The sequence below is a fragment of the Dryas octopetala genome, chromosome 5 (assembly GCF_963921425.1).
Source record: "Dryas octopetala chromosome 5, drDryOcto1.1, whole genome shotgun sequence".
Lineage (NCBI taxonomy): Eukaryota > Viridiplantae > Streptophyta > Magnoliopsida > Rosales > Rosaceae > Dryas > Dryas octopetala.
In genome coordinates this window covers 17815176-17839844 of record NC_141370.1, presented here as the reverse complement: position 1 = coordinate 17839844, position 24669 = coordinate 17815176, and the positions used below count along the sequence as shown (strand labels likewise).

At 35.4% G+C, this 24669-nt stretch overlaps 3 protein-coding genes across 3 annotated transcripts; 1 reads left to right on the top strand and 2 right to left on the bottom strand.

Moving 5' to 3' along the window:
- Positions 1 to 392: 392 nt before the first annotated feature.
- Positions 393 to 1535, bottom strand: LOC147285173 (putative F-box protein At1g44080). Its single transcript, XM_086245777.1, has one exon. The coding sequence runs from the start codon at positions 1533 to 1535 to the stop codon at positions 393 to 395; it is 1143 nt and encodes a 380-aa protein (XP_086101903.1).
- A 10548-nt stretch (positions 1536 to 12083) lies between these two features.
- BGAL4 (beta-galactosidase 4) lies at positions 12084 to 17944 on the top strand. Its single transcript, XM_086243713.1, has 19 exons — positions 12084 to 12531; positions 12704 to 12799; positions 12915 to 13027; positions 13140 to 13206; positions 13296 to 13388; positions 13589 to 13732; positions 14254 to 14342; positions 14468 to 14573; positions 14682 to 14769; positions 14985 to 15103; positions 15205 to 15366; positions 15529 to 15704; positions 15846 to 15955; positions 16046 to 16155; positions 16256 to 16366; positions 16523 to 16633; positions 16729 to 16934; positions 17018 to 17345; positions 17429 to 17944. Exons 1-19 carry the CDS (start codon positions 12328 to 12330, stop codon positions 17537 to 17539), a joined length of 2544 nt encoding a protein of 847 aa, XP_086099839.1. The 5' UTR covers positions 12084 to 12327; the 3' UTR covers positions 17540 to 17944.
- A 163-nt stretch (positions 17945 to 18107) lies between these two features.
- On the bottom strand, positions 18108 to 20983 carry LOC147285171 (acyl-CoA synthetase family protein). The gene is made up of 6 exons (XM_086245004.1): positions 20753 to 20983; positions 20476 to 20662; positions 20164 to 20347; positions 19866 to 20069; positions 19401 to 19700; positions 18108 to 19305 (listed from the first exon to the last, which is right to left on the bottom strand). Exons 1-6 carry the CDS (start codon positions 20981 to 20983, stop codon positions 18297 to 18299), a joined length of 2115 nt encoding a protein of 704 aa, XP_086101130.1. The 3' UTR covers positions 18108 to 18296.
- Positions 20984 to 24669: the final 3686 nt, after the last annotated feature.

Sequence of the window (24669 nt, the reverse complement as noted above, 5' to 3'; positions counted from 1 at the left end):
ACATGTGTCAAGTAGACTTATGAATCAACTAAGAAACAAAATTAAGATCTTAACTTGTTTAAGTTTAATACCATTTCTGTCGGTGGTTTGGAATTAAGTTTGATAAGCAGATACAAATTTCACTATAGAGTACAAATCTGGGTACACAATAAATTAGCAAGGCTAGTATATATACAGTAAAAAGGTGGCAGTGATCGATGACATTAATTAAAAAATATATATATTAACCATTCGTAAAAAGTTATCCTTTAATCCAAGTGATTCCATTAGGTAGAAAGACATACATAAAGTATATATATATATATATAGAGAAAATTAATAGAGATCTCTAGAGTAATAACATATTCTCGTAATTAAGAGAATGAATGTACCGGAAGCAAGCTAGCTAGCTATCAGAGACGTCCATTAAATAGTGGTGTAATCCAAAATGCAGGTTGCATGTTCTCGCCCCAAGAATATTTTTTGGAGTAAAGTTGCGTATTGGTTTTGTCCTCTAAATTGAAATTGCCCATATAATCACGTTCTAATGGAAAATTGCTTGAATAATCGGTGTAGTATATGGAATTTGGTTGACACCCAAAAAAATTTGAAGCATAAACAGATACCGAATGACTGTGATCACCAACAAAAAGAGCCTCATCTCCAATGTTTTTTACCTCGACCTGCTGCACAATGGATCCATCTTTGTTGTCCAATACCAACTTGTAAACCCTAAAGAAGCTCCCATTCATCTTAAAAAAATTTCGAACAAGCAGTAAGTCTCCCTTCTTTGATTCCACAAGATATGGCTGACCACAACTCTGCAACTCAGTAGGCTGTATCTTTGGTTCTTGGCGCTTGCTTTTAATATTGAATGACAAAATCAGTCCCGAATCATTGTCAATTGCATAGATTTGGCCTTTATAAAATATAGCATTGGAAAACTTACAATACTGTACAAGTTTTATCCAAGTCCAATTCTGTTGTCCAGCTTTAATGAAAGCAATATCCAAAGTGTCATTCCATAATGCTATGACCACATAATTGTCTGGATTCAAGGTGGGATCGGCGGACAAGATAACCTTCACGCAACATTGTGGATGGAAAATACGATCCTCCAAGAGAGGAAGACAAATAGGCACTGATTTTATAAAAGGGTTGTAAAGAGTTATACGACAACGGATTCGAGGGATCGTATCATTTATACGTAGTAGTACTACTTTGGCCAACCAACCATGGCCACACCCACAACAGTGCTTCTTCTTCCACGGACTAACACTAGGTATTGGTAACTGAATGTTGTCATAGTGTTTTCTCTCAGAAACACTGTACAACAATCCTCTTTTCTTTGTTGGGCCATTAGTAGGGATTATCATCAGCATGGGAAGTACCTGGCGCCGCCAGCGTAGCGTTGAATGATTATAATGCTGTTCTGCAAGATAACGCCATTCCTTGCAAACGGCAGCGAATCGGACATGGTCGATGGGTTCCAACAACTTATCAAGAATCAAAAAAGCAACAAGGGGTATAACGTATTCTGGAGTAACAACAGCCATGTTCTACGATAGCCGCTTCAATCTTCTCGATCAGATCTAGTTTTAATAAAAGAGTAGATTAATATGGCATTCATATATGAAAGGAAGATCAGAAAACAAAGACGTACCATAAAATTAAGGAGACAATAACGCTTAAAGGGTAACGGATGTGAGGCAATACCATAGGTAAAGTGGGACAATTTAAAGCCAAATCCTTTAGGGTTAAGGAAAGAAATCATAAATTTAATAAAAAAAGAAAAGGAAGGAAATCATAATCCCACAAGAACAAGGAAATTAACAATAAACGAAACCTTTAATTCGAAAAGGCTTATTCATACCATTGCCCCCTGTAAGATACACTTTTTTTCACTTTGCCCCCTGAAACTTAAATTCTCTCAGTTTGCCACCTGAACTTCAAACAATTGTTGCAAAAAACCCTATACCGTCAACTCTGTCAATTTTTCTGTTAAAAAAGCTGATGTGGCACCTATATGACATGGGTGGAACCCTTTTCTAGTTATGTAACATCCATGCAGACACTAAAAATTATAAAAAATATGATTATATGAGTAGGGGACGTTGCAAATTTCGAGCTTAATGTCAATTTTTTATAATTTTTAGTGTCTGTATGGATGTTACATAACTAGAAAAGGGTCTCACCTATGCCATATAGGTGTCACGTCATCTTTTTTAACGGAAAAATTGACAGAGTTGACGGCATAGGGTTTTTTGCAACAACTGTTTGAAGTTCAGGTGGCAAACTGAGAGGATTTAAGTTTCAGGAGGCAAAGTGAAAAAAAGTGTATCTTACAGGGGGCAATGGTATGAATAAGCCATTGGAAAATATATACCAAACTATTAGAAACAGACTCCAACTAGGTTAGGCCCACAGGCTTGGCATCCAAACAATGGAATATTTAAGATAATCAATGTAAAAAAAAGTTATTTTAACTTTTTTTTTTTCTTATCTTGGAGGAATGAGTCGAAACTTAAAACCTTTCTAAGATTGTCAAAAGAAATACTAATGTCGAAATTCCTTCTAATTAAACATTATAATTATGATATATAGGAACATCCAATTAATGTTACAATTAGATTATCTAATCTTTTTTGCTATGAAATTATTCTTCTTTCTTTTTTTTCTTTTTTCGGTAGTGAGTTTGGTGAATAAGAAGTGAGGGGCTAGCTGAATCCATTTCGCATTACCCCTGCCCTTGGTGGTTGGTTGGTTCTATTGGGTTGGTTATGGTCCACTTGGAATAGTATGGTTCCAAATTAAGTCCTAACTCAACCAACAAAAAGCATGACATAGGTGGGAATTAATAAACCAAGTGAGCCATCTTCTTCTACAATAAAAATTATACATTTTGGTTGGGAAACCGGTAGCAGAGAACAATTAGAAGCAGTTAAGAAGAAGAGAACGCTTAATGTAATGTAAAACCGAGGGTTAAGGAAATCATGATCCCACAAATATTCACAAGGAATTTGGTCTCTTTTGGATATTTACTTCTTTGGGAAAACATCCAAAGGCCCACAAGACAAAGGCTGTGACGTCTTCTTATCTGAACACAATTAAATTATGTACCTGGTCCAACTAGATTAGGCCCACATGCTTGGCATCCGTACAGATTGAACAGGCCCAGCAGCCATCAACCCAAGTATTGAATCTCAAACTTTATAGCAGCCCGGCCCTCAGGAATACTTAGATTTTGCCTTGTCAAGTTGTCATAGTACTAATTACAAGTGACAGATAAAATTGAAGTTTTGTTTCCCTAAATTGGCTATGCGTGACCGCATGAGTGAGTGTTTCTCAAATATTGATTGATGTGAGACTTGGCGTGAGACTCACAATCCAAATGGTTAACAATCCTTCATGTAATGTATCTTTGTTGACAATGGATAACACTATACAATCAAGCATCTCTGTATGTCAATTAAGCATATCTAAGATGTCATAGAACACTACTTCTCAGTTAAAAAAAAAAAAGATGTCAAAGAACGCTGTATTAAAAATCCCAGTTTGTTATTTGAGTATACTTTTTTCACTTTTTATTTTCATCAATATGTATATTCTCACAAACACAAAATTTTTCTAATTCTGAGCATAATTTGATACCTGAGGACCTACTCCAGCCTCTGATGTAGGACCACGATGAGGAATGTGCATCCATAAATAAAAAGGATAGTAGCTATATAAGGTTGTTCACTATTGTAAAGGATTTGATTGAGAATTTGAGATGTGGTGGCAGCCTTAGCAAGAAATTAGATTGGATGTGGTTTATAAGGTCATCAAATATATAATTGTCAAATTCAACACATAATTATATAATATGAGGCACACCAATAACGAACTCCTCTTGATCGATCTGCATCACTTGAAATGAAATAAAAGTGTCATTATCTTCTTCTTCTTCTTCTTCTTCTTCTTATCCCTTAAATCATCTGCAAGTCCCTTAACAAATTAAAGCATGTTGTATATGATTTTCAGAACAATGACAGCTTGTTCTGTCTACATGTGATGTATTAGTTTGACATCTCAGCCCCACTCAAGCAGCTCATGTTTCATGCACAAGTTTGTAATGGATCAGAACCAAATGTTGAGAAACATATATTTATTTCTGGCCTCGTATATATACTTCACCTATTTAACTTTTGTTTTTTTCTTGCTAGCATGAATATTGGTTTAAATGATAAATTACTATTGAATTGACTGGTATTGATCCAAATCTAGCTTATTTTTCCTTCTGGCTAAACTTTTCTAGTTAAATTTGTCTGGTTTATCATATGCATAATCAGTGGACTAATTGGTCAATTGGATTCTAAAATAACCTGCTTTTGAGAAACAGATTAATTGCAGAGGATACTGGAACCCATACGAGTCATCTGATTAAGACACACCTCACTGCCAGTCTGCAATACAAGATTAAGAGTTGTGTGTTTAGGCCCACAATAACCTACCAGAGTTGCTTAAGCAACAAGTCAGAAAAGGATGGCAACTGGTGGTGAGTTTGGTCAATAAGAAGTGAGGATCATGAACCCAATACCCATTAACCCCTACCCCTGGTGGTTAGTTGGTTGGTTGGTTGGTTGGTCCTATTGGTTGGTTGTGACTCAATTACAGTAGACCACGACAGTGGTCTGGTCCCCAAGTCCCAACCCAACCAACAAAAGCATGACATGGGGGAATTGAACCAAGTGATTAGCCAACTTCTCCTATACAAAAATTATACATTTTGGTTAGGAAAGTAGTAGCTGGTGTGGTGGAGTAGTACGTACTGCAATAAAATTTCAGCCATTTTGTCAATGAAATTAAAAACCGAAAACTAGTTGTAGACTTGTCTAGACTGATATGGAGGTGGAGTAGTTGGTTGTTTGAATAAATGAAAATGCAGTGGTTTCAACTTTCAGTGTCAAGCAGCGAAAGTTGAGCAGCTGGATATCATATAACTAACCAAGAATGGAGACATTTAGGATATGGGTTATAATATTTACCAAAGAAATTAGATTAAGAGTTGGTTAAAACTTCAATTAGCATACCTAACACTAATTAAACTAGTTGTCAAGTAAAATGACACACACACACACACACACACATATAATTATGTCATTTACTATTCATTAAGGATAATTTCGGTTTTGTTAAACGCATCATTGTCAGTAAGATACTTGTTTTTGCCGTATTCAACCGTTTATGGCTTTCTGTTTTCTGACCCCATTGCCTTTTAACATCTTTGAAAGAAACACATTTGCCTTTGTGGCTTAAATTTGGAATGGCATGCTTCACTGAGTGGGCGGCAGCAGTTCAATTTATACTGCCAGGGATGTGGACTTGCAAGTTGATGTTCTGCATTACTTGATAAGTATGGCCTACCTTATACATGTATACAAGTAATGTTTATATATTACCAGACTGTGAATTTGATATCAAATATTAAAACAAAATTATGTTGATAATTTAATAATATAATATGTCAAAATATTTGATATGAAAATATTTTATTTTGTCATCATTGGTTGACTGTCTTGTTGAAATTTATAAAAAACTTGATTTTATAATATTAAAAATTGAAGATGTAGTAGTTGTCCAAACTAGATTACAAGGATAACAAGGAATAAGTGATAAACATTAAAATTTCGATGCGCTTCGACTGATGCACATCACCTAATGACTTTCGCATCACAGTGATAGGACTCATGAGTCATGTATAATATTGAAAACTAGACTATTGTGGTCCTCGTTGAAACATAATTTTGATAGCCATGCCTCATTGTTTATTCATTTTTAGCAAATAAGAGCAAAAGATTATGTGATATTAATTAAAAACTTGGTTACAAATTTCAATGAGTCTAGATAGGATGCAATGAACCAGAAATTCAGCCCCGAGAGGAATTAAAATTCTAATTAAGCCATCGGTTTAAAACCTTCTAGATGAGGTGCACCGTGCACGCCCTTTCATCATATTTTTCTTTTGTTTACTTTTCAATTCTTTCGCAATACCAATAAAAGGATGAGAGTGAAATGAAATATAGTTGACCAATTATTATAAAAATGATAAATAGAGGATCTTAGAATTATTTCATCAAATTTTTTTACAAATTACAATACTCACCCGTATTTGATATAAAACCTTTTAAGGACTCATATTTTTATCGACACATAAAAAATGTTATGAATTCATAATTCTTCTTTTCCTTTTATAAGGTAGGCTTAGTTTGAGATTGCTGTGAGAAAAAACAGCTGTGAAGTAAAGCAGCTGTGAAGTAAAGTCAGCTGTGAAGTAAAGTAGTTGAGTGTAAAACAGTATGAAGGTGTTTGGTAAATTGTAATGTAAAACTGCTGTGACTATTTCTAATTACTAAAATGAGGGTATTATGGGTAAAATAAAATTTTCATTGTTGTTGTAATTCACTGCAGCTTTCAAAAGCACCTACAAACTTGCTTTCTATTTTTACTGTGGGGAGTTGAGAATTATGGGACAAAACACTTTTTAATTTTTTTACCAAACACCAAAACTGTTGTGAGTAATTAAGAATTGTCATCCACAACAGTTTTTGGGTCTTCCACAACAATCTCAAACGGGAAAGAGGGTCAAATTTGTTAGGATGGGGTGACCCGATTGGGTTAGGTACTTAGGCGACACCGACCCTGTGGTTAACAGGGTAACACCTTATCACAATGGCCCTGTGGGCCTACTATGGGCCTACTACCAAGAAGATATGGACCCACAGGACCCACAGGACCAAGAAGTTTGGATAAATAGCCAATCAAGTCTCCTCAATGCAACGTGGCAAACTCATCCATAACAAGAAGCAACCTGCCTTAGCCAATTGGGCCCTTTTCCTCTTGTTTGGTGAACCTTAAACGTTTGTTTGCCTTATCATTAAACCTATCGTTCCCTAGGATGACTTTTGGACCTCGTTATGTTGCATCTGCATGAAATCAATAGAATATTGTAAGCTTGTCTTATATTACAGGGGTGGGTACATATTTTTCGGCCTCTCATATTGCCTCTAACTTAATTATTTTAAACAATATTCAATAACAAATTTTATTTTATCCGAGTGTAATTAAAAAAATATCTCACTTAATACATTCAAGTTAAACAATAACTATTAAACAGTTATATCTAATTCACACAATACATGCCGCTTCTTATCTATATGCAATTGGGCAATTGGCATGATGGGGCTGATGTGGCATCTTCATCATCCTCTTGATCACAGTGTGATTGGATCAATCTGTTAGATTGCTTTGTGCTTCCGGAAATCAATTTGATCGCTTCTACTCGTTCGTCAAGTGCCCACGTTGATTCAATGTTTTCAGAAAAGCAATTGAACGACTGGATGAGATCGAAGTTGGGTTTTGCTTTTGGGCTTCAAGTGACTGAAACGTGACGTCCTCAACTTCATGGACATGATGGGCCCAGTCCACAAAGAAAGAGATGGATAACAAAAGTGGGCCTGGTTCTATATCTTCTTAATAATTTACTTTTAAATTAATATATTAATTTAACTAAAATACAAGAATGCGAAAATCAATACAAGCAAAGCTTTGGGACCCGCCATTTATAGTTTTTGGCTACGTAATGAATGAAACTGCATGACAAGATAGCTAGCAAGTCATCTCATCACTTTTGGTACCAATTTGCTTTTCTTAAAGGATTGATTTGTTCAGGGTTTCGTTACTAACTTATTGGTGTGCTGTTGAAGATTAATTAGGTGCAAATGCAACAGCAACACATAAACAAATGTTAAAAAGGAAGCCAATTACCAGTGTTTTCACCACTCAACCAAAATAAAGTGATTAGTCTCTTTTTTTTCCTTTAAAATAATTCTAATTCGGCAATGCATGCACTTTAAAATATTTTTTTTTTGGTGCTAATACAATATTTTAACACCGTTTTCAAATTATATATATGTACACTCTGGTTCCTTATCGTTTGAATATAAATTGTTAAATAACAAGTAGAACTATTCAAATATCATTCGAAATTTAAGATTTAAACCCTAAATTTAAGTTCTAGATAATAGTTGACTAAAAATAAAAACTTAAAAATTTAGAAAAAAAAAACAGGGTCTTTGGAACTGCATTCAGAGAATTTAGCAGAAAGAATTTTCACATGTTAATATATGTATAATTTTCTTATGCTCACCCAAGGAAAACATAAAGTATGTGAGGACATAAAAAGATGCATATCATTGCGTCTTGATAGAGGAAGACAAGTACTATTTTCACAGATCGTTTTTTGAAAGACCAAACTATGCAAAGTCTTCATGCATTCATGTCTTATCTCATTAAATTAATCTGCCCATGAAATATTTTAAAATATAATACCCTTTTTTTTTTTTTTTTTTTTCCTATCTCTCTTTTATAGTTTTATGGTAGTGGATTCCTTTCCCAATATGTAACCGAGTATGTATAGCATTAAAAAAATTGTATCACCCACACTTATTTTGTGTGTATATCACATAAATCATGTGTTAAACCAAATAACATGCACGCTATGAATTAATTTTATTAATTAGGTAAAACTTGAAATATGTATATAAATTTTTTATATTGAAGAATCGAATTCAAAACTTCAGGATGTAGAGATAACTAAATCCCATTATATTGCTTAATAAACTACTATGATATGATTGATGTACAAACAATGTTTGTGTGCTTAGAGAGATAAAATAGGATCTACTGGAGTTTGAGTAATGTGCCACGCCATGCGAATCAAATGATTATTTAATTCATCAAAAGCTTTAATAACTTTGATTGTTTGATGAATACGCTTTTTGCCACATTAAATTAATTAGATTACAAATACATTAATGGTATAATGATCTGCATCATTTATTTATATAATGAGTCGGAAATTGGACCGATCTCGAGGTAGCTGATCAAAGAAGATATTTAGAATACTTACACGTGTGAATTTATGCAATTGAAATTATTTTTATTTTGTTCAAATTAATAAAAGACTCATTGTCTTAAACTAAACTTATCAATGTTAGGTCACTGGTCACCAAATTATAGTTCTATTCTATAACGACCTCCATATATAATAATTTTTGTCTTTTATTTTGGGAAACTTCTTCTGATTGCTACAAAAAGATGTAGTCAACTTCTGATTTACATTTAGCCATTATAATAGACATGATCATCAAGGCAACCAATTAACTTAATGCAATTTTTTTTTAATAATTTTTAGGAAGAAAAATGCTAGCTAGCTTTGACAATAGCTTATATATGGTCGTAGGTTTTATAGTGAATAATTTTACGTTTTACAAGTGTGTATATATATATACAACTATCTCAATATAACTAATCATGTTACTAATACATGAAAAATGATAAAAAAAGAAATGTCACGAGTATTTTCACATAAACACCATCAACACTTGAAAGCAACGTATGAACAAGTGAGCAACTAACGCTACGTACCATGGCTCCTGTTAGGAATACATGGATTCATTTTGAAGCAATGATTCTTTTCTACTTTTCCTACATTATTAAAGACAGGACAATATATACAGCTCAATTTAGGCGAATTTTTGCTTCAAATATTTGTCATTGCAATTAAACAACCCGGAACTAAATCATTACTATAATTTGGTAATTTCATTTCTATTATAACTCTAATTGTGATTGCTATATTATTAGCAAATTGTTGACTTATATAAAAGAAAAGTAAAAGCATTGATTTATTTATTTATTGATTTATGGAACCCTTTTAGCATTCAAATTAGGCCAACAAAACATTAATGAGTTTCTCTGAAAATTGCTCCTCAGGTAGGGGATCATGTATTTGTATTTTGTAGGCGTAAGCTGCAATTTAGTTACTCATGATTCCATGAACTGCACCAACTGGCATAGTAGTGAAGGTGGAGTATCTGAAAAAAAAAAAAAAAAAAAAAAAAAAAAAAGGTGGAGTAAAAATGAATAATAGTATTTGGGGAACTAATTACTTTGCACGTGGCGTGTCACGATTGGTAGCCGGCATGTCCAGAGTGGAAACTGGAAATTTTTTTGAGTCAAAGAACAGCATCACTGCTTGCTAGCAATAGATGTGGCAACTTGTTCTTGATAATATTAATGAATATGACCAAAGAAATAAATTTCTTCAAAGAATGAATATATATTGTATTGAAATACTCGCCTAATTAAGGCGATTTCTCCTTCTTTTTTTTTTTTTTTTTCTCTCTTAAATCTTACTATATGTCTTATTGTCTTTTGACTTTTGTACACATCAATATATATATATATATATATATATATATAGACTTTTTGGATCAACTCGTGAAAACCAACGCAACCCATTTGTTGTTTTGCATGCACCTTTGATTCCTATTCTTATCAACAAATAGTATGTTGTTAGGAACTTTTACTATCAACTCACAGGTTTATATCCTAGAAAGCATAAATGAATATGCACTTTAAAAGAAAAGCAGCATGGATGGATGACAAATTGACAATTAAATGAAAATAACATTATTTTGTGTACCAAGAAATTAACAAAAGTTTGATAATAAACACAATATCTACATAAAAAATATAGTAAGCAAATCAGATTCGGCTGTGAATGATTTTAATACATTGGAAAAAAAAACAGGGTTTGATCTCCTTCCTTATCCTAAGCAAAAATCTAGAATCTTTCTTACTTTCTTCGTCAAATTTCTTATATACATGAGGAAAGAAAAATCCTTATCTTAAATGAAATCCAAATCTTGGTGGGACCAACTTCCCCTCCACTTATGTTTATAGTACTATCTTTTCTTCCCAAACAATATTTATTAGATTCGTTGGCCGGCATGGAAAGTCACTATGCATGCTTTCTTGTATGTTTTGGACAAAGCATAGCTAACCATTGATGCATCGTTCTTTCTTCTTGTTTTTGTCAAATGAAATTGATATATCATAATGATTGGCATTTTTTTTTATTGTTTACACAAAATAAAAACTATCAACGGCAACCGTATTTACAGCCGATTCGCATTACATTATGACTATACCTACTAACCATAATATAAGGAAATTAAAGAATGTGTCCAAAGTTAAGGAGATTATTCAAACCTCGACCAATTTTTGCTATAAGATTCGTTGTTAAATTAGTTTCGTAATAGATATGTTTGAACGAAATTTCTTGAACTAACTAATGAGCTGAAAACTTCTTAAAAGTAACTAACAAAATTTCTCTTTAAATGAGTGGCATATATTACTAATTCAAATTAACTTCATATTCCTATTTTTTTAAAAAAAGCAAAATATGGGTCAAAGAAATCAGTTAGATACTTTGTAAGGATAAGCTCCAACAATTTCATAAATGTTAAAAGAAGGCTGACCTTTGCATTATTATTGTTTTCTTGAAACCGAAAACTTTGGATCACAAAGAAGAATAATCCAAAACTTGCTATAATTCATAAATTATAACATATTGGGATTGTGGTAATCTTTGTGTAAGAACGATTATCTTGAACATAATTAATATAGAGTATCTGCCATAATGTCTAGCAAATATATCTCAAGAAAATCTTAGAAAAACCCATTGAGGCAATGAAATTTATGGAAAAAAAATATCATGAAAATTATGCGTACCCTTGAATCAGTTACTCTCTTTACTTCAAAGTTACTCGCACATAAATTCTATGAATTATCTTGAGACAAAAAATAAAAGAATAAAACTCTGTTATTCTTACTCTTGAAAATCCCTCTAAGGACACCCAATTTTGTCACTTTTTTAAAGACCCAATACTTGACATTAAACATTTTCTGTGGTCTTAAACATTTACTTAATAGAATAAGTAATACCCACGTCTATGCGTTTACCAAGGCCTAAACTAAACAATACTTGGTAAATTTGTTACTTTTTTTTTGTTTTTGGTCCATGGTAATTTTGTGTACTTTAGTGTAGAGCCAAGTTACGTGTCAGAGTCTCAGAGAGGGTGGCACCCCCCAAAAAGGTCGAGAAGTGGGTCCCCCACTTCCCTTCCCATTTGCATATTTTGCATTTCTTCATTCTTGAAAATGTTTATATAAAGCAGTTGAGGAAGCCACCCATTCTCTCCACAACTACAACCAAACCAAACTTCCTTCCCCCCACCTCACCCATCAAATCCATACATTCACTACTTCAAGTCTTCAACTCTGCCACTCTGTTTCTTTCTTTCTGTCTCTTTTCAATATCAAAAGCATCAAAAAAGAAAGCGTGTGCTCAATTTCAAACACCCAGACCAAATCCCAAGACATAAAATATTCAGATGAGATAAAACAAAACAAATATATATAAAGGCCATTGCTTTGAGTGAGAGAGACACAGAGGCTCAAATGGGTCTTGGAGTTCAAACAATGTGGAACTGTAAAAACATGTTGAGGGCCAAGGCCAACATGTTGCTGCTACTGTTTTCGGTTTCATGGCTTTTTTCTTCTGCTACTGCCTCTGTGAGTTATGACCACAGAGCCATAATAATCAATGGGCAGAAAAGGATTCTCATTTCTGGGTCCATTCACTATCCCAGAAGCACACCTGAGGTACCAATAATGCCAATGTGGTTCAAAGCTATCTTTTTGTTTTGTATTTGTGCTGGTTTTTAAGACTTTTGACTCATGGGTATCTATGGTATTGCATTAAAATTCTCAACAGTTTAGTTTTAGTACAAAATTTTGATATTGTGGGTTTTCTTTTTGGTGTGTGTGTTTACAGATGTGGCCTGATTTAATACAGAAGGCCAAAGATGGAGGCTTGGATGTTATTCAGACCTATGTGTTTTGGAATGGGCATGAGCCTTCTCTAGGAAAAGTAATGCAAATGCATTATAATTTTCTTTCTTTTTATATTTCATATTGCAATATAGTTATGCTCTGGTTTAAAATTATACTCATTGACAGTTTGACTTGTTTTGTCAAATTTTCAGTATTATTTTGAGGATAGATATGATTTGGTCAAGTTCATCAAGCTGGTGCAACAGGCAGGCCTCTATGTTAATCTCCGGATTGGCCCTTATATATGTGCTGAATGGAACTTCGGGTAAAATTAAAAAGAAGTATTTTACAGAATTAGCCAAGACTGAAAGGAAGAAAATTTATGATTTTGTTCTTATGTAAATATGGTTATATTAATTACTCTGTTTCTGATACAGGGGATTCCCTGTGTGGCTGAAATATGTTCCGGGAATTGCTTTTAGAACTGACAACGAGCCTTTCAAGGTTGGGCAGTAGGAACCTTTCATTACCAATGCATTTTTTTAAAATATATATTTTTAACCTAATTTCATTTCTAATTAATTGTTATGAAGGCGGCAATGCAAAAATTCACAGAGAAAATTGTCAGTATGATGAAGGAAGAAAAGCTGTTTCAAACTCAGGGAGGCCCCATAATTCTGTCTCAGGTGAGAAAATTACTTCAATTTAGTCTTTGCCATGTTTCTAGAAGTGGGTTAATTTTCTTTGTACTTAATAGTCTCAATTTTTTTAAAAATTTAACAGGGTTTGTTTCTTTTTGTTTTTATTAGCTGAGGAAATATTGGGCAGTACATGGGCAGGAATGTCATTTAATTTTTTTTTTTTCTTATAATTTGTATTTGGACAGATTGAAAATGAATTTGGACCGGTGGAGTGGGAAATTGGTGCCCCTGGTAAAGCTTATACCAAATGGGCAGCTCAAATGGCTGTGGGTCTTGGAACTGGAGTCCCATGGATTATGTGCAAGCAAGAGGATGCCCCCGACCCAGTTGTAAGCTGTTCTGCTGCACATTTTTTTCAACGTTTTCTTCTACTTTTTTGTTGTCATTTTCTGTACAAGCATTGCATAACTGTCCTTCATTTAGTGTCACCCTCCTTTCTTGGTGGAGTTTTTAAAGAGTAGGTTGTCAACTTAAATACTTAGGTGGCCTTGTGTTGTAGATTTTTGAGAATTCTCCAGATCTGAAGTTCTCACTCTCTCCATTTTCTCTGAATTCGGTTTTGTAATGACAAGTACAATGAAGATGTCTTCTACTTGTTTGATAATAATTATATGTTCTGGGAGTTGAATCTTCAGTTTAGGAGATTTTTTTTTATTTTTTTGCAGGTTTAGAAATCAATTCATTTGGGTTGGTTTGTCAGTAATTGAATTTGTACAGTCGAATAAATTATGCTATTAATTGTAATAAACAAAGCTTCAAGATTGTAGCCCCCCCAGAAAAAAATAGAAAATGAAAGCTTCAAGATATTTCTGTTCTTATCTCTGAAACCTTATCATTTATTATGTGACAGATCGATACCTGCAATGGGTTCTACTGTGAAAATTTCACTCCAAACAAGAACTATAAACCCAAAATGTGGACAGAAGTCTGGACTGGCTGGTAAGTCACACATGTTGCCTGTACAGACCAAAAATTTATTGCTACAGGCCTGTTGTATAGGTACATTCTTGTATTATTCTTCAAATTCTTTCCTAAGGCGGCCGCTATATATATATATATGACAGGTATACAGAATTTGGTGGGGCAGTTCCCACTAGACCTGCAGAAGACTTGGCATTTTCAGTTGCAAGGTTCATACAAAATGGTGGTTCTTTTGTGAACTATTACATGGTTAGTTGTCCTCCTTGTATTTCCAAGTTAATTTTATTTAACAGATGTTTTGATCACCAAGAGTATATTTTCTAATTTTTATTGTCTTTTTTTCCCTTTTTGTTCCAGTACCATGGCGGAACAAATTTTGGCCGAACAGCTGGCGGCCCCTTTATTGCTACCAGCTATGACTATGATGCCCCTCTAGATGAATATGGTATGCAAATAGGATTAGCATCCTAGACTAGTAGTAAAGTTTGGCTTACAATCCTTACTTTACACATTTAAAGCATCCTACTTTATACCTAACATCATCTTAGAGGAAGTCAATTACATGTGTTTCTCAAGCATCAAACTAGGAAATTGCTTAACATGTGCAAAGACATATTACTGCACATTGATATAAACGAGTTTGTCTATCTACTATGCCAGGTCTGACTAGGGAACCAAAGTGGGGACATTTGAGAGATCTACATAAAGCCATCAAATTGTGTGAGTCAGCTTTAGTGTCTGCTGATCCTGCGAGGACATCACTTGGAAGTAGTCAAGAGGTAAGGTTTTTTTCAGCTAGCTAGAAAATAACAAAACCATAAACCTCATTCTTCTTTGAAATTTACTAGGCTCCTCATTATCATGATTATTATCGTTGTAGGCTCATGTATTCAGGTCAAAGTCTGGGTGTGCTGCATTCCTTGCAAATTATGACACAAAATCCTCTGCCAAAGTGAGCTTTGGAAATGTGCAATATGACCTGCCACCTTGGTCCATCAGCATTCTCCCTGACTGCAAAACTGAAGTTTTCAACACTGCAAGGGTGAGGGGGAGACTGTTGGTTATGTTGCATATTTTTAATTTATTCCCTATTTCAGTCTACAATGTTATTCGTAATTTCAAGATCCTCTTTTCTCTATAGAAATTATTTCTACTTGAGATTCCCTAGAGTGAATCTTGACATAGGATTGTTATCTATGTACAGCTTGGTGCCCAAAGCTCGCAGATGAAGATGACACCAGTAAATAGTGCACTTCCTTGGCAGTCGTACATCGAAGAAACTGCCTCTTCTAATGATGCTGATTCAACTACATTGGATGGGTTGTGGGAGCAGATAAATATCACTAGGGATGCTACAGACTACTTGTGGTATATGACAGAGTAAGTATTTTAAGCCAACCATAGTTCTACCTTATTTGAGAATTTAATTGGGAAAGTAACTATCTCATTGTAATTCTTTTGATACTTTTGTTGTGTTTTTCTTTTCTTTCTAACTTAGTAATTTTAATTTTTGCTACCCAGTATTACAATAAGGCCTGATGAAGGATTTCTAAAGGGTGGACAGTTGCCTCTTCTCACTATCTATTCAGCTGGGCATGCCTTGCATGTTTTCATCAATGGTCAACTATCAGGTAGATAAAAGAGGATGACTTTCTATTTAAATCTGTTTAGTGCTTCTGCTGAATGAACTTAAGTTGACAAATTGTCTACCTTTATTGCAGGAACTGCGTATGGGGGACTGGAGAATCCTAAATTAACTTTTAGTAACAATGTGAATCTGAGAGCTGGCATCAACAAGCTTGTCTTACTTAGCGTATCTGTGGGTCTGCCGGTTAGTTCCCTCACTCTCATAGTCTCAAGGATCATGGTTTTTAGAAACATTACAGATGGCAGCTGACATTTATGGATTTTCTATGGTTTAATGTAATCAGAATGTTGGTGTGCATTTTGAGACATGGAATGCGGGAGTTCTAGGCCCAATCACATTGAAGGGTCTGAATTCGGGAACATGGGACATGTCACGGTGGAAATGGACCTACAAGGTTTGTTGGCTTTCAGTTTTTCTGTTCCACTTTCTTCCCCTGCCAGGATGCTGAAAATTTTGACATGGTCAATCAACAGCAAAGCTTCCTTTTCTTTATCCCCTTAGCAAGAATTGAACCCAAGACTTATAACTTGTTGGCATGTGTGCTGAGCAGATTGGTCTGAAAGGTGAAGCTTTAAGCCTCCATACTGTTAGTGGGAGTTCTTCTGTTGAATGGGTAGAAGGATCATTAATTGCTCAGAAACAACCTCTTACATGGTACAAGGTCAGTAAACTTCCAACGCCCATTTATTGCATGTCCATCATGCTTCTGGAGTTTTATCAACGACAAGATATTAATTTATTCTGTGATATTTCCAGGCTACTTTTAATGCACCATCAGGAAATGCCCCATTAGCTTTAGATATGGGTAGCATGGGAAAAGGTCAAATATGGATAAATGGACAGAGCATTGGACGCCACTGGCCGGGATATACAGCCCGTGGTAGTTGTGGTGATTGTTATTATGCTGGAACTTATGATGATAAGAAATGCAGAACTAATTGTGGGGAGCCCTCTCAGAGATGGTGAGAAAAGTTCATCTTCTTACACTTCTATTCTACCTTTGTTTTGTCAGTTTGAATAATCATGGTAGAGCTATTATGTGCAGGTACCATGTTCCACGGGCATGGTTGAACCCGAGTGGGAATCTACTGGTTGTGTTTGAAGAATGGGGTGGTGATCCAACTAAGATTTCTTTGGTCCAAAGAACAACAGCAAGTGTCTGTGCTGATATATTTGATGGGCAACCAACAATGAAAAGCTCACAAATGATAGCCTCTGGCAAAATCAACAGACCAAAAGCCCATTTGTGGTGTCCGCCTGGGCAGAAAATCTCTGATATCAAGTTTGCTAGCTATGGTCTGCCACAGGGGACATGTGGAAGTTTCCGAGAAGGGAGCTGTCATGCTCTCAAGTCTTACGATGCACCTAAAAAGGTATGCCAATACCTTCCTGATTCTAGCTTATTTGAACTCTCTTCAGATTGTGTATTAATACTGATATTTATTTACTCTTGCAGAACTGCATTGGAAAGCAATCCTGCTCAGTAACTGTAGCTCCTGAAGTTTTTGGAGGAGATCCATGTCCCGGTAGCATGAAGAAGCTCTCAGTTGAGGCTGTCTGCAGCTAAGATCCAGTGGATCTGTAGATTAGATTAGTTCATCTTCAATACATAAAGGCTTGGTTTGGTTACCACGTTAAATTCCTGTCATCTAAGTGATTCAAGATTATGAATCCCAGATTGCCAAGGTATTGTGATTGGAACTGGCAAGAAGTCTCCAGTTTAGAAGCATACTGCGCGGACCATCTGGCCAATGACAAAAGTTGGTAGTGAAAAATGCTTGCTTGTGTACATAGAAAATCTATTATTGCCAAATATAGCTCTATATGATATTACCTAGGGCTTCATGCAAAGTTTGTAGTCCTTAGATATGCGCAAGCATTTTCAATTTCTGTAACAGATTGGGGAAAAGCAATTGCATTGCTTTTTCTTTGCAAGAATAAATGAAAAGTAATAGACATTACTTTTGGATGACGTCGTGGCTTTTATTTCAGCCTAAGGACATTCATATCATACGCCCAAATTTTGTTGTTTTTGTTTTTAAATGGTTGTATTAAGTTATCAACTATATTGGTAAACGTTGGTTTTCCAGAGAAAATAAAATTATATTTCCAAAATTGTCTTCTTTTACATCATATTCTATACATATCTTTGGTACAACAAAGAGAACAGATTTTCTTAGACCACATCCCTGATCCCTCCTCCCTCTATCACCTCCAGCATCACTTCATCAGTGTGACATCAAGGTTAGCACCCGTTAGGGAGATCATAATACGGCCTGAGCCTAAACAAAAGGAAAACTCAAATTTACATAGTCGTTTCAAATTTATGAAACAGGAAAAGAACATGTTCTCTGACTCAAAACATGAATTACATCATCTAGATCTTTGTGGAGCTCTAATACCTCTTGTCCTTGATGCCTCCACTGCTCCAATCTACGGCAGAGATCCATTACCACCCAATTTCCATCATCAATTTTGAGTTGGATTAGCCTCTTGATACATTTTATCAAGTATTTGCTGACCTTCTTTTTCACTCGGCAAATAAAGTCTACACCAGCCTCTTCAGTCTCAAACAGTGAAGCAGACATACTTTCAATAATATCCGTTAAACTGAAGACAAGACAAGCACCTGCTATAACCTCCTTTTCATTACATTCATCACTCCATGCCGTTGAGTTCTTATGGCCTTTGGAGTTCCATTTTACATGCTTCAATACAGCAGTCTTAGTTTCTCTTGACTGAAAAATTCTACTAGTTGTGGCATAATGCAGCAGCAATTCACATCCATCTTCATTGATATAATGGGGGCAACCAAGCAAGATGCCTAGCAAGATTCTCCGGAACAAGACATTTTGCTGCAGACTGAGATCACAGGATGGTTTTGTTTTACCTAATACAGAACGCTTAACAGTTTCATTGCAATAACCAGTGTATATATTATTGAATCCATTGAGCCAGACTGCAATAGTTTGGTAATTATACTCTCTTGTTGAGGTATTGTCGTCTTCACAGAATCTTTGTTTCTTGAGTTTCTTCTTGTAGCAAAATGCTTCTTTGTCTTGTGTACCTGAGCCAAATTGTTTAAAAGCCCAAGACTCTGATATTTTAATCAAACAATCAGCAAGCACATCCTGATTAGATTTACTAGCAGGACTCAAAATCCAGGCAATGTACCTTGCTGCAAAAATTGAAGGTAGTTCTTCATGATGTGTTCTTCCAACTCTTGATGCCCCCAATATACATTCTGGATGACAACTGTCATGAGAACTGTTCTCCGAGAAGAGCACTGCAGAAGCAAAGTAGAACCAATCTGGGAAGTTGATGGCGAGCGACCTACTATGCAACATTTGTGGATCAGTCTTGGGTTGTAGGACTGAGATGGTGTAGATGCCATCTGTTTTCACATGGATCATGGGGTAAGAAATTACCAGATAGATTTGTGATCGATTGTTGTAGCCTTGATTGCAGGTGGCTTAGTAGTTGGATAAAGTTGTTTATTGGTACAAGGTACTGGTTCACTTGTCTCATGCACCAAGTGTAGGAGACCATCATAAGAGAGGGGTCCAGCCAAGGTCCTTAATAAGTGTTGGTTGTACGGAAAATAAGCATTAGAAAATGGCAACTTTGCTCCCAGTTCCACTGATATATCCCAGCACATTGGTCTCGAAATCACATCTAACGTCAACGAGACCAATTGAATTAGAAGCTCTAGCACAGAAGCCAGTCCCCTGATGCAAAAGTAGATTATATCAACAAACCATATCAAATTAAATTACCACTTTGCATTCAGAATCAATTTGCTAAACTTTAGTTTCTTCAAGCATGACAAATAACTAACTAAAATTTACAACAGAACGAACTTAAACGTCCTTGTCATTGAGAAATGGACTCACGTGACCAGAAACCATCTGTGCAGCAAAGCTCTGGCCTCAACAAACATAATGGGAGAAAGCACCAAGGATGTGATAATGTAGCGCCAATCAGTACTCTCATGAAATTTATTATTCAAACAAAGGAATGGCCTCTCCATGGTTTCTTGCAAAATGTTCGAAACATCACGCTTCAAAATTAGCGGGTCAAGATGCCACAGTAGCAATCTGCACAGAAGTTAGAACACCCACATTTTTAACTTTAAGAACACACAAAAAAGCTGAAAGAATTTGCAAACTAGACAAAACCATTTCCAATAACCTGAGTGGTATTTGGTTGTTCTCAAGGACATTTTCTCTAGGCAAGTGACAGAGCAGCTTTGAAATCAAGGTATTTCTTGTATCCACTGATTTCACGTCAAGAATGGGGCTTGCATGATGCTGGTACAAAGTTGCGGAACTCGCAACTCTCACAATGGCACACAGTAAAGAATCCGAAAGCTTACCTTCAAACACATTGAAACCACACTCATGTTAGACTTAAATCATAAAAAGATTAGTTTCTAGAATATGATAAAATTGCAAATAACAAATTTAGGACAAAAAGTGAGCTAGTATTAGAGTGTATGCCCACCATGTCCCTCCAATTTCCCAACAATATCAGCACACGCTTCGATCAAATGGCCCCAATCACGGTGAGAAATCGAGCTTCCGATCAGCAAAGTCTCGTCTTTTGGAGACCGCAAGACCTTGCAACGAATGGAAGACGACAAAACGGTGACAATTGTCTTCACTGAATACTCAATGACCGAATCGAAAACCTAAAACAATACAATAAAATTACACAGATGAGAAAAACCCTAATTCTATCAATTTTGTCTAAGAAAAATCCCTAATTTGAGAGAGCTGACCTGGGGTGCTTTGAAGCACATTAGAGATAGGACCGTGTCCAAAACCCTAACCCTAGAACTGTCGTTGAGGTTCAAAGATTGGTTGAGCTTGGAAATTGAGAGGTCCAGAGCTGCGTCGTCTAGTCTTTCTTCTTTGGCAGTGTGAGGAGATGAGGACGACGCGTCGTTTTGGGAGTTGAGGTGGGAAGCGAGCCTGGCGAAGAGATCGGTTAGTTCTGGTACTGTGCTCATGGTGAAGGAGACTCAGAGTCAGAGTGGGTTCGCGCCAAATTGAAGCATTTGAGCTTATAAGAGTTGGGTCTGGGCCCCAAAAACCCCATTTATGATGCTAGCTCAGTCCATATTTTAATATGGGCTAGGCCCAAAAATGCATCCAAAAAAAAAAAAAAAACAGTTAGAAGTAGCATCTCCTTGATATTGTGCTTATTCCCGGAAAAAAAAAAACAAACAATAATGTGCTCATGGCTGAATTGATGTTGCTTTAGGATTTATGATTGAATGATTAAGTTTTATGGTTTACTTTTTAAGATTTATATAAAAAATAGTTACATAAAAGTTTAAAACGTCGCAATTATGCGATATCAATATAGAAAATATAAGAATTTGATCCGCATTCAAATATAAAGTTTAAAAGGTCGCAATTGTACATAACTAGAGATTATAAAATTATATAAGAAAAGAAACCCAGATTGTACTGCTTTATTGATGTAAACTAAATTTAATTTCATGCTCTCTTATCAGTGGTTTTTGTATTTAATTGGTTGAAAACTTGAAATGGATTCATTTGGAATAGACAATAATAAGCCTCCGAAAGGAATGGTACTTGTGAGAATTCATTGCACGTGAATTATGAATTATTGTTAGCTTGTTGATCACTTGATATCATCTGTATTGGATCACTTTGTCATCTTTAAATCATAACTACGATGAAGGCAGTGATGCAAAAGTTGACAGAAAAGATTGCTCTCAGCTTTCAGCATGATGAATGCAGAATTGTTTGAAACCTTAAGGAGGCCTCAACGTGTCTAATACTGCCACAAACTTGCCCAAATCATGTTTTCAATTGCATCATGATTCATGACAATTGACAGATAGAAGTCCACAAGTCTTGATGTCTTGGCTCTTTTCTTCATTTTTTAGGGTACTCTCCTTGTTCTTGGTGGGGTTTCTAACAGCTTGAGGTCTGCTTTTCTTAGTACAAAAGTTAAAAGAAAAGTTTTCCTCCAAATCTGATTTCATTATTGGTATGGCACACAAGCACACAAGCACACCTGCACACCTGCACTAACTACCCAGGTTATTGGAGCTTGGTGGTTCTCTTCATTTAGACTCATAAAAAGTGCATACAGAACAATGGTATATATATATCAATAAAGATGATCCTTACGAACGGTTCGGATCGACACAAAACGATTCGGGTGGACCCTAATAAGGTATATCTCAACATAAATAAGTTGAGGTATACCTCAATAGAAGGAGCTATTTATGTTGAGGTATACCTCAATAGAATGAGCATGTATATATACATATGTGTGTGTGTGTGTAAATTATTCACATGGTAATTAAGCAGTGAGCTGATCTTTCATTTACTTTTTGTTTTCAATAAAAGCATCAATGGAGGAATAATTTTGGGAGGACAGCTGGTGGTCCCTTCATTGCCACTATAGTCATTCATAACTAGCTAAGCTAGTTATGAGTATTATTGATGCTCCACAAATCCCCCAATGAATATGGAAGGTCTTCAGGAATGCAATTGAACATTTGTTTATTCTGGATTACTTATCTGCTTTCTGGTCTGTACTTGCACATCAAACTCAACTTTTGTCTGTATGAAAATGCTTTTGTGTGAAGCGTTTCTGTTCAACCTTGCTTTTGTTAGTAGTATATGAAAAATAATTTAAAAGAAACTCATATGCTTTTTGAAAATTCCTAGAAATAACACTCGATAGACGGATATTTACACATCTCTCTTATAATCATTCTATTGAGTAACACATAATGAATAAGTGTGAGAAGGAAGACGCACACAATTGCCTCACTTCCCTCTCACAATCATTTCACCGAACAACGTACACGTGATGAATAATTGTGAGAAGAAAGACGTATACGAGTGCCTCTTTTTTACAATCATTCCATTAAGTAGCACGCGATTAGTAGCTATGAGAAGGAAGACGTATACAATATTACAATTCCATCTCACAATTTTTGACACCCTAAAATAACTCCCCACTTTTTTAGCACCCCACCTTGTTAGTTCTCACAGATTTACAATCTTACCTACCTGACTACATCTTACATTTACATTTACCTAAAAGTTGAAAGTTGAAGCCACACTTGCCAAATGGATGTCAGTCCAACTTTCTGTCTTTTGCAGACATTGATGGACCATTATTTATCAGCAGGACAAATCCGAAGAAGATGGTGCTTTAATTGCTGTGAAGGACGAATTTATTGTTGTTTTGCAGCATTAAAAGAGTGTCATTGTGTGTACTTTGTTGTAGTATATCATTTCTTTAGGTTACATTACTGTGTAGTAGTAGACCAAATGGGTCCAAGACTCCAAAGTGTGTGATATTGTTAATTTTCAGAGAATCAGAGGGCTTAGGAATTAGACATATTGTTGTTTTTAGGAAGCCTCCAAACTCCTAGCTCAGACTCTATTCCCTATGAGTAGACCCTAGATTCCCTCTACAAATATATATATATATATATATATTGGACATATCCTTTTTTAGTTAAGGGATACCCTCTTATTATTACAAATGCCTTCTTAAAGCAAATCTTAGATACCAATAAGATAACTTACTTAAAATCAGTTTATCATCCCTTTAGACATCATTGACTCACTGAGGTTGGAAAAGTTCTTTTCATTTAGAGAGAATATATAAAGCAGACAGACAGCTTCATATAACATATCATAAACTTTCAATCCAAGATTTGAGAAAAAGCAAGCATATATGCTTCATTAGCTTAAAGATTTTAGACACATAAAGAAAAAGAAATGTTGTCCAAAGGTGGAGGACAATAAGATTCACAACTTGAAAGGGAGTATGATATAATTCATCAATAATGAAATAAATGAATTAATGGTGTAATTTCCTCTCAATAGAAAGTATTAGGTTATGAATTATTAACTATAAGGTACTTAAGACCATTCCACTATGGTTCATTCTTAAACTCTGAGTTAAGTTTCAGTTACCTAAATATATGCAACGTGATTATAATTTTAAAATCCTTAAAATGGGTGGAAGTTTATAGTTAGATTGATAAAATATTTATGAGCAAATTACAATTTAGTACCTCAACTTTATATGTTGTTTCAATTTAGTACCTCAACTTTGAAAACTTGCAAAAAAGTACCTCAACTTTCATTTTGTATCAATTTAGTACCCCAACTTTGAAAACTTGCAAAAAAGTACCTCAACTTTCATTTTGTATCAATTTAGTACCCCAACTTTGAAAACTTGCAAAAAAGTACCTCAACTTTCATTTTGTGTCAAAATAGTACCTCCGTTAATTTTTCTGTCAAAATAACAGGGGTATTTTCGTCTTTTCCTTAGATTTTAAAAATAATAAATTTTTTTTTGAATAAAAAATAAAAATTTTTTTTTTAATAAACAAATTTTAAAAATTTTAAAAAAAAATTTAAAAAAATAAAAATAAAATTTTTTTTGGGTAAGGGGTGCAGGGCGGGGAGGGGAAGGGAGGGGCTGGGGCTGGGGCTGAGATGTGCGACGGGGGTTGGGGCTGGGGGGTGCGACGGGGCTGGGCGGAGGGGCAGGGGTGTGCGACGGGGGTTGGGGCTGGGGGAGGGGGTGCGACGCGACTGGGGTGGGGGGAGGGGTGGGTCGGGCAGAGAGAAGGGGAGTGGGTGGGGGTGGGCTGGGGATGGGCTGGGGAGGAGGGGAGGGCAGGGA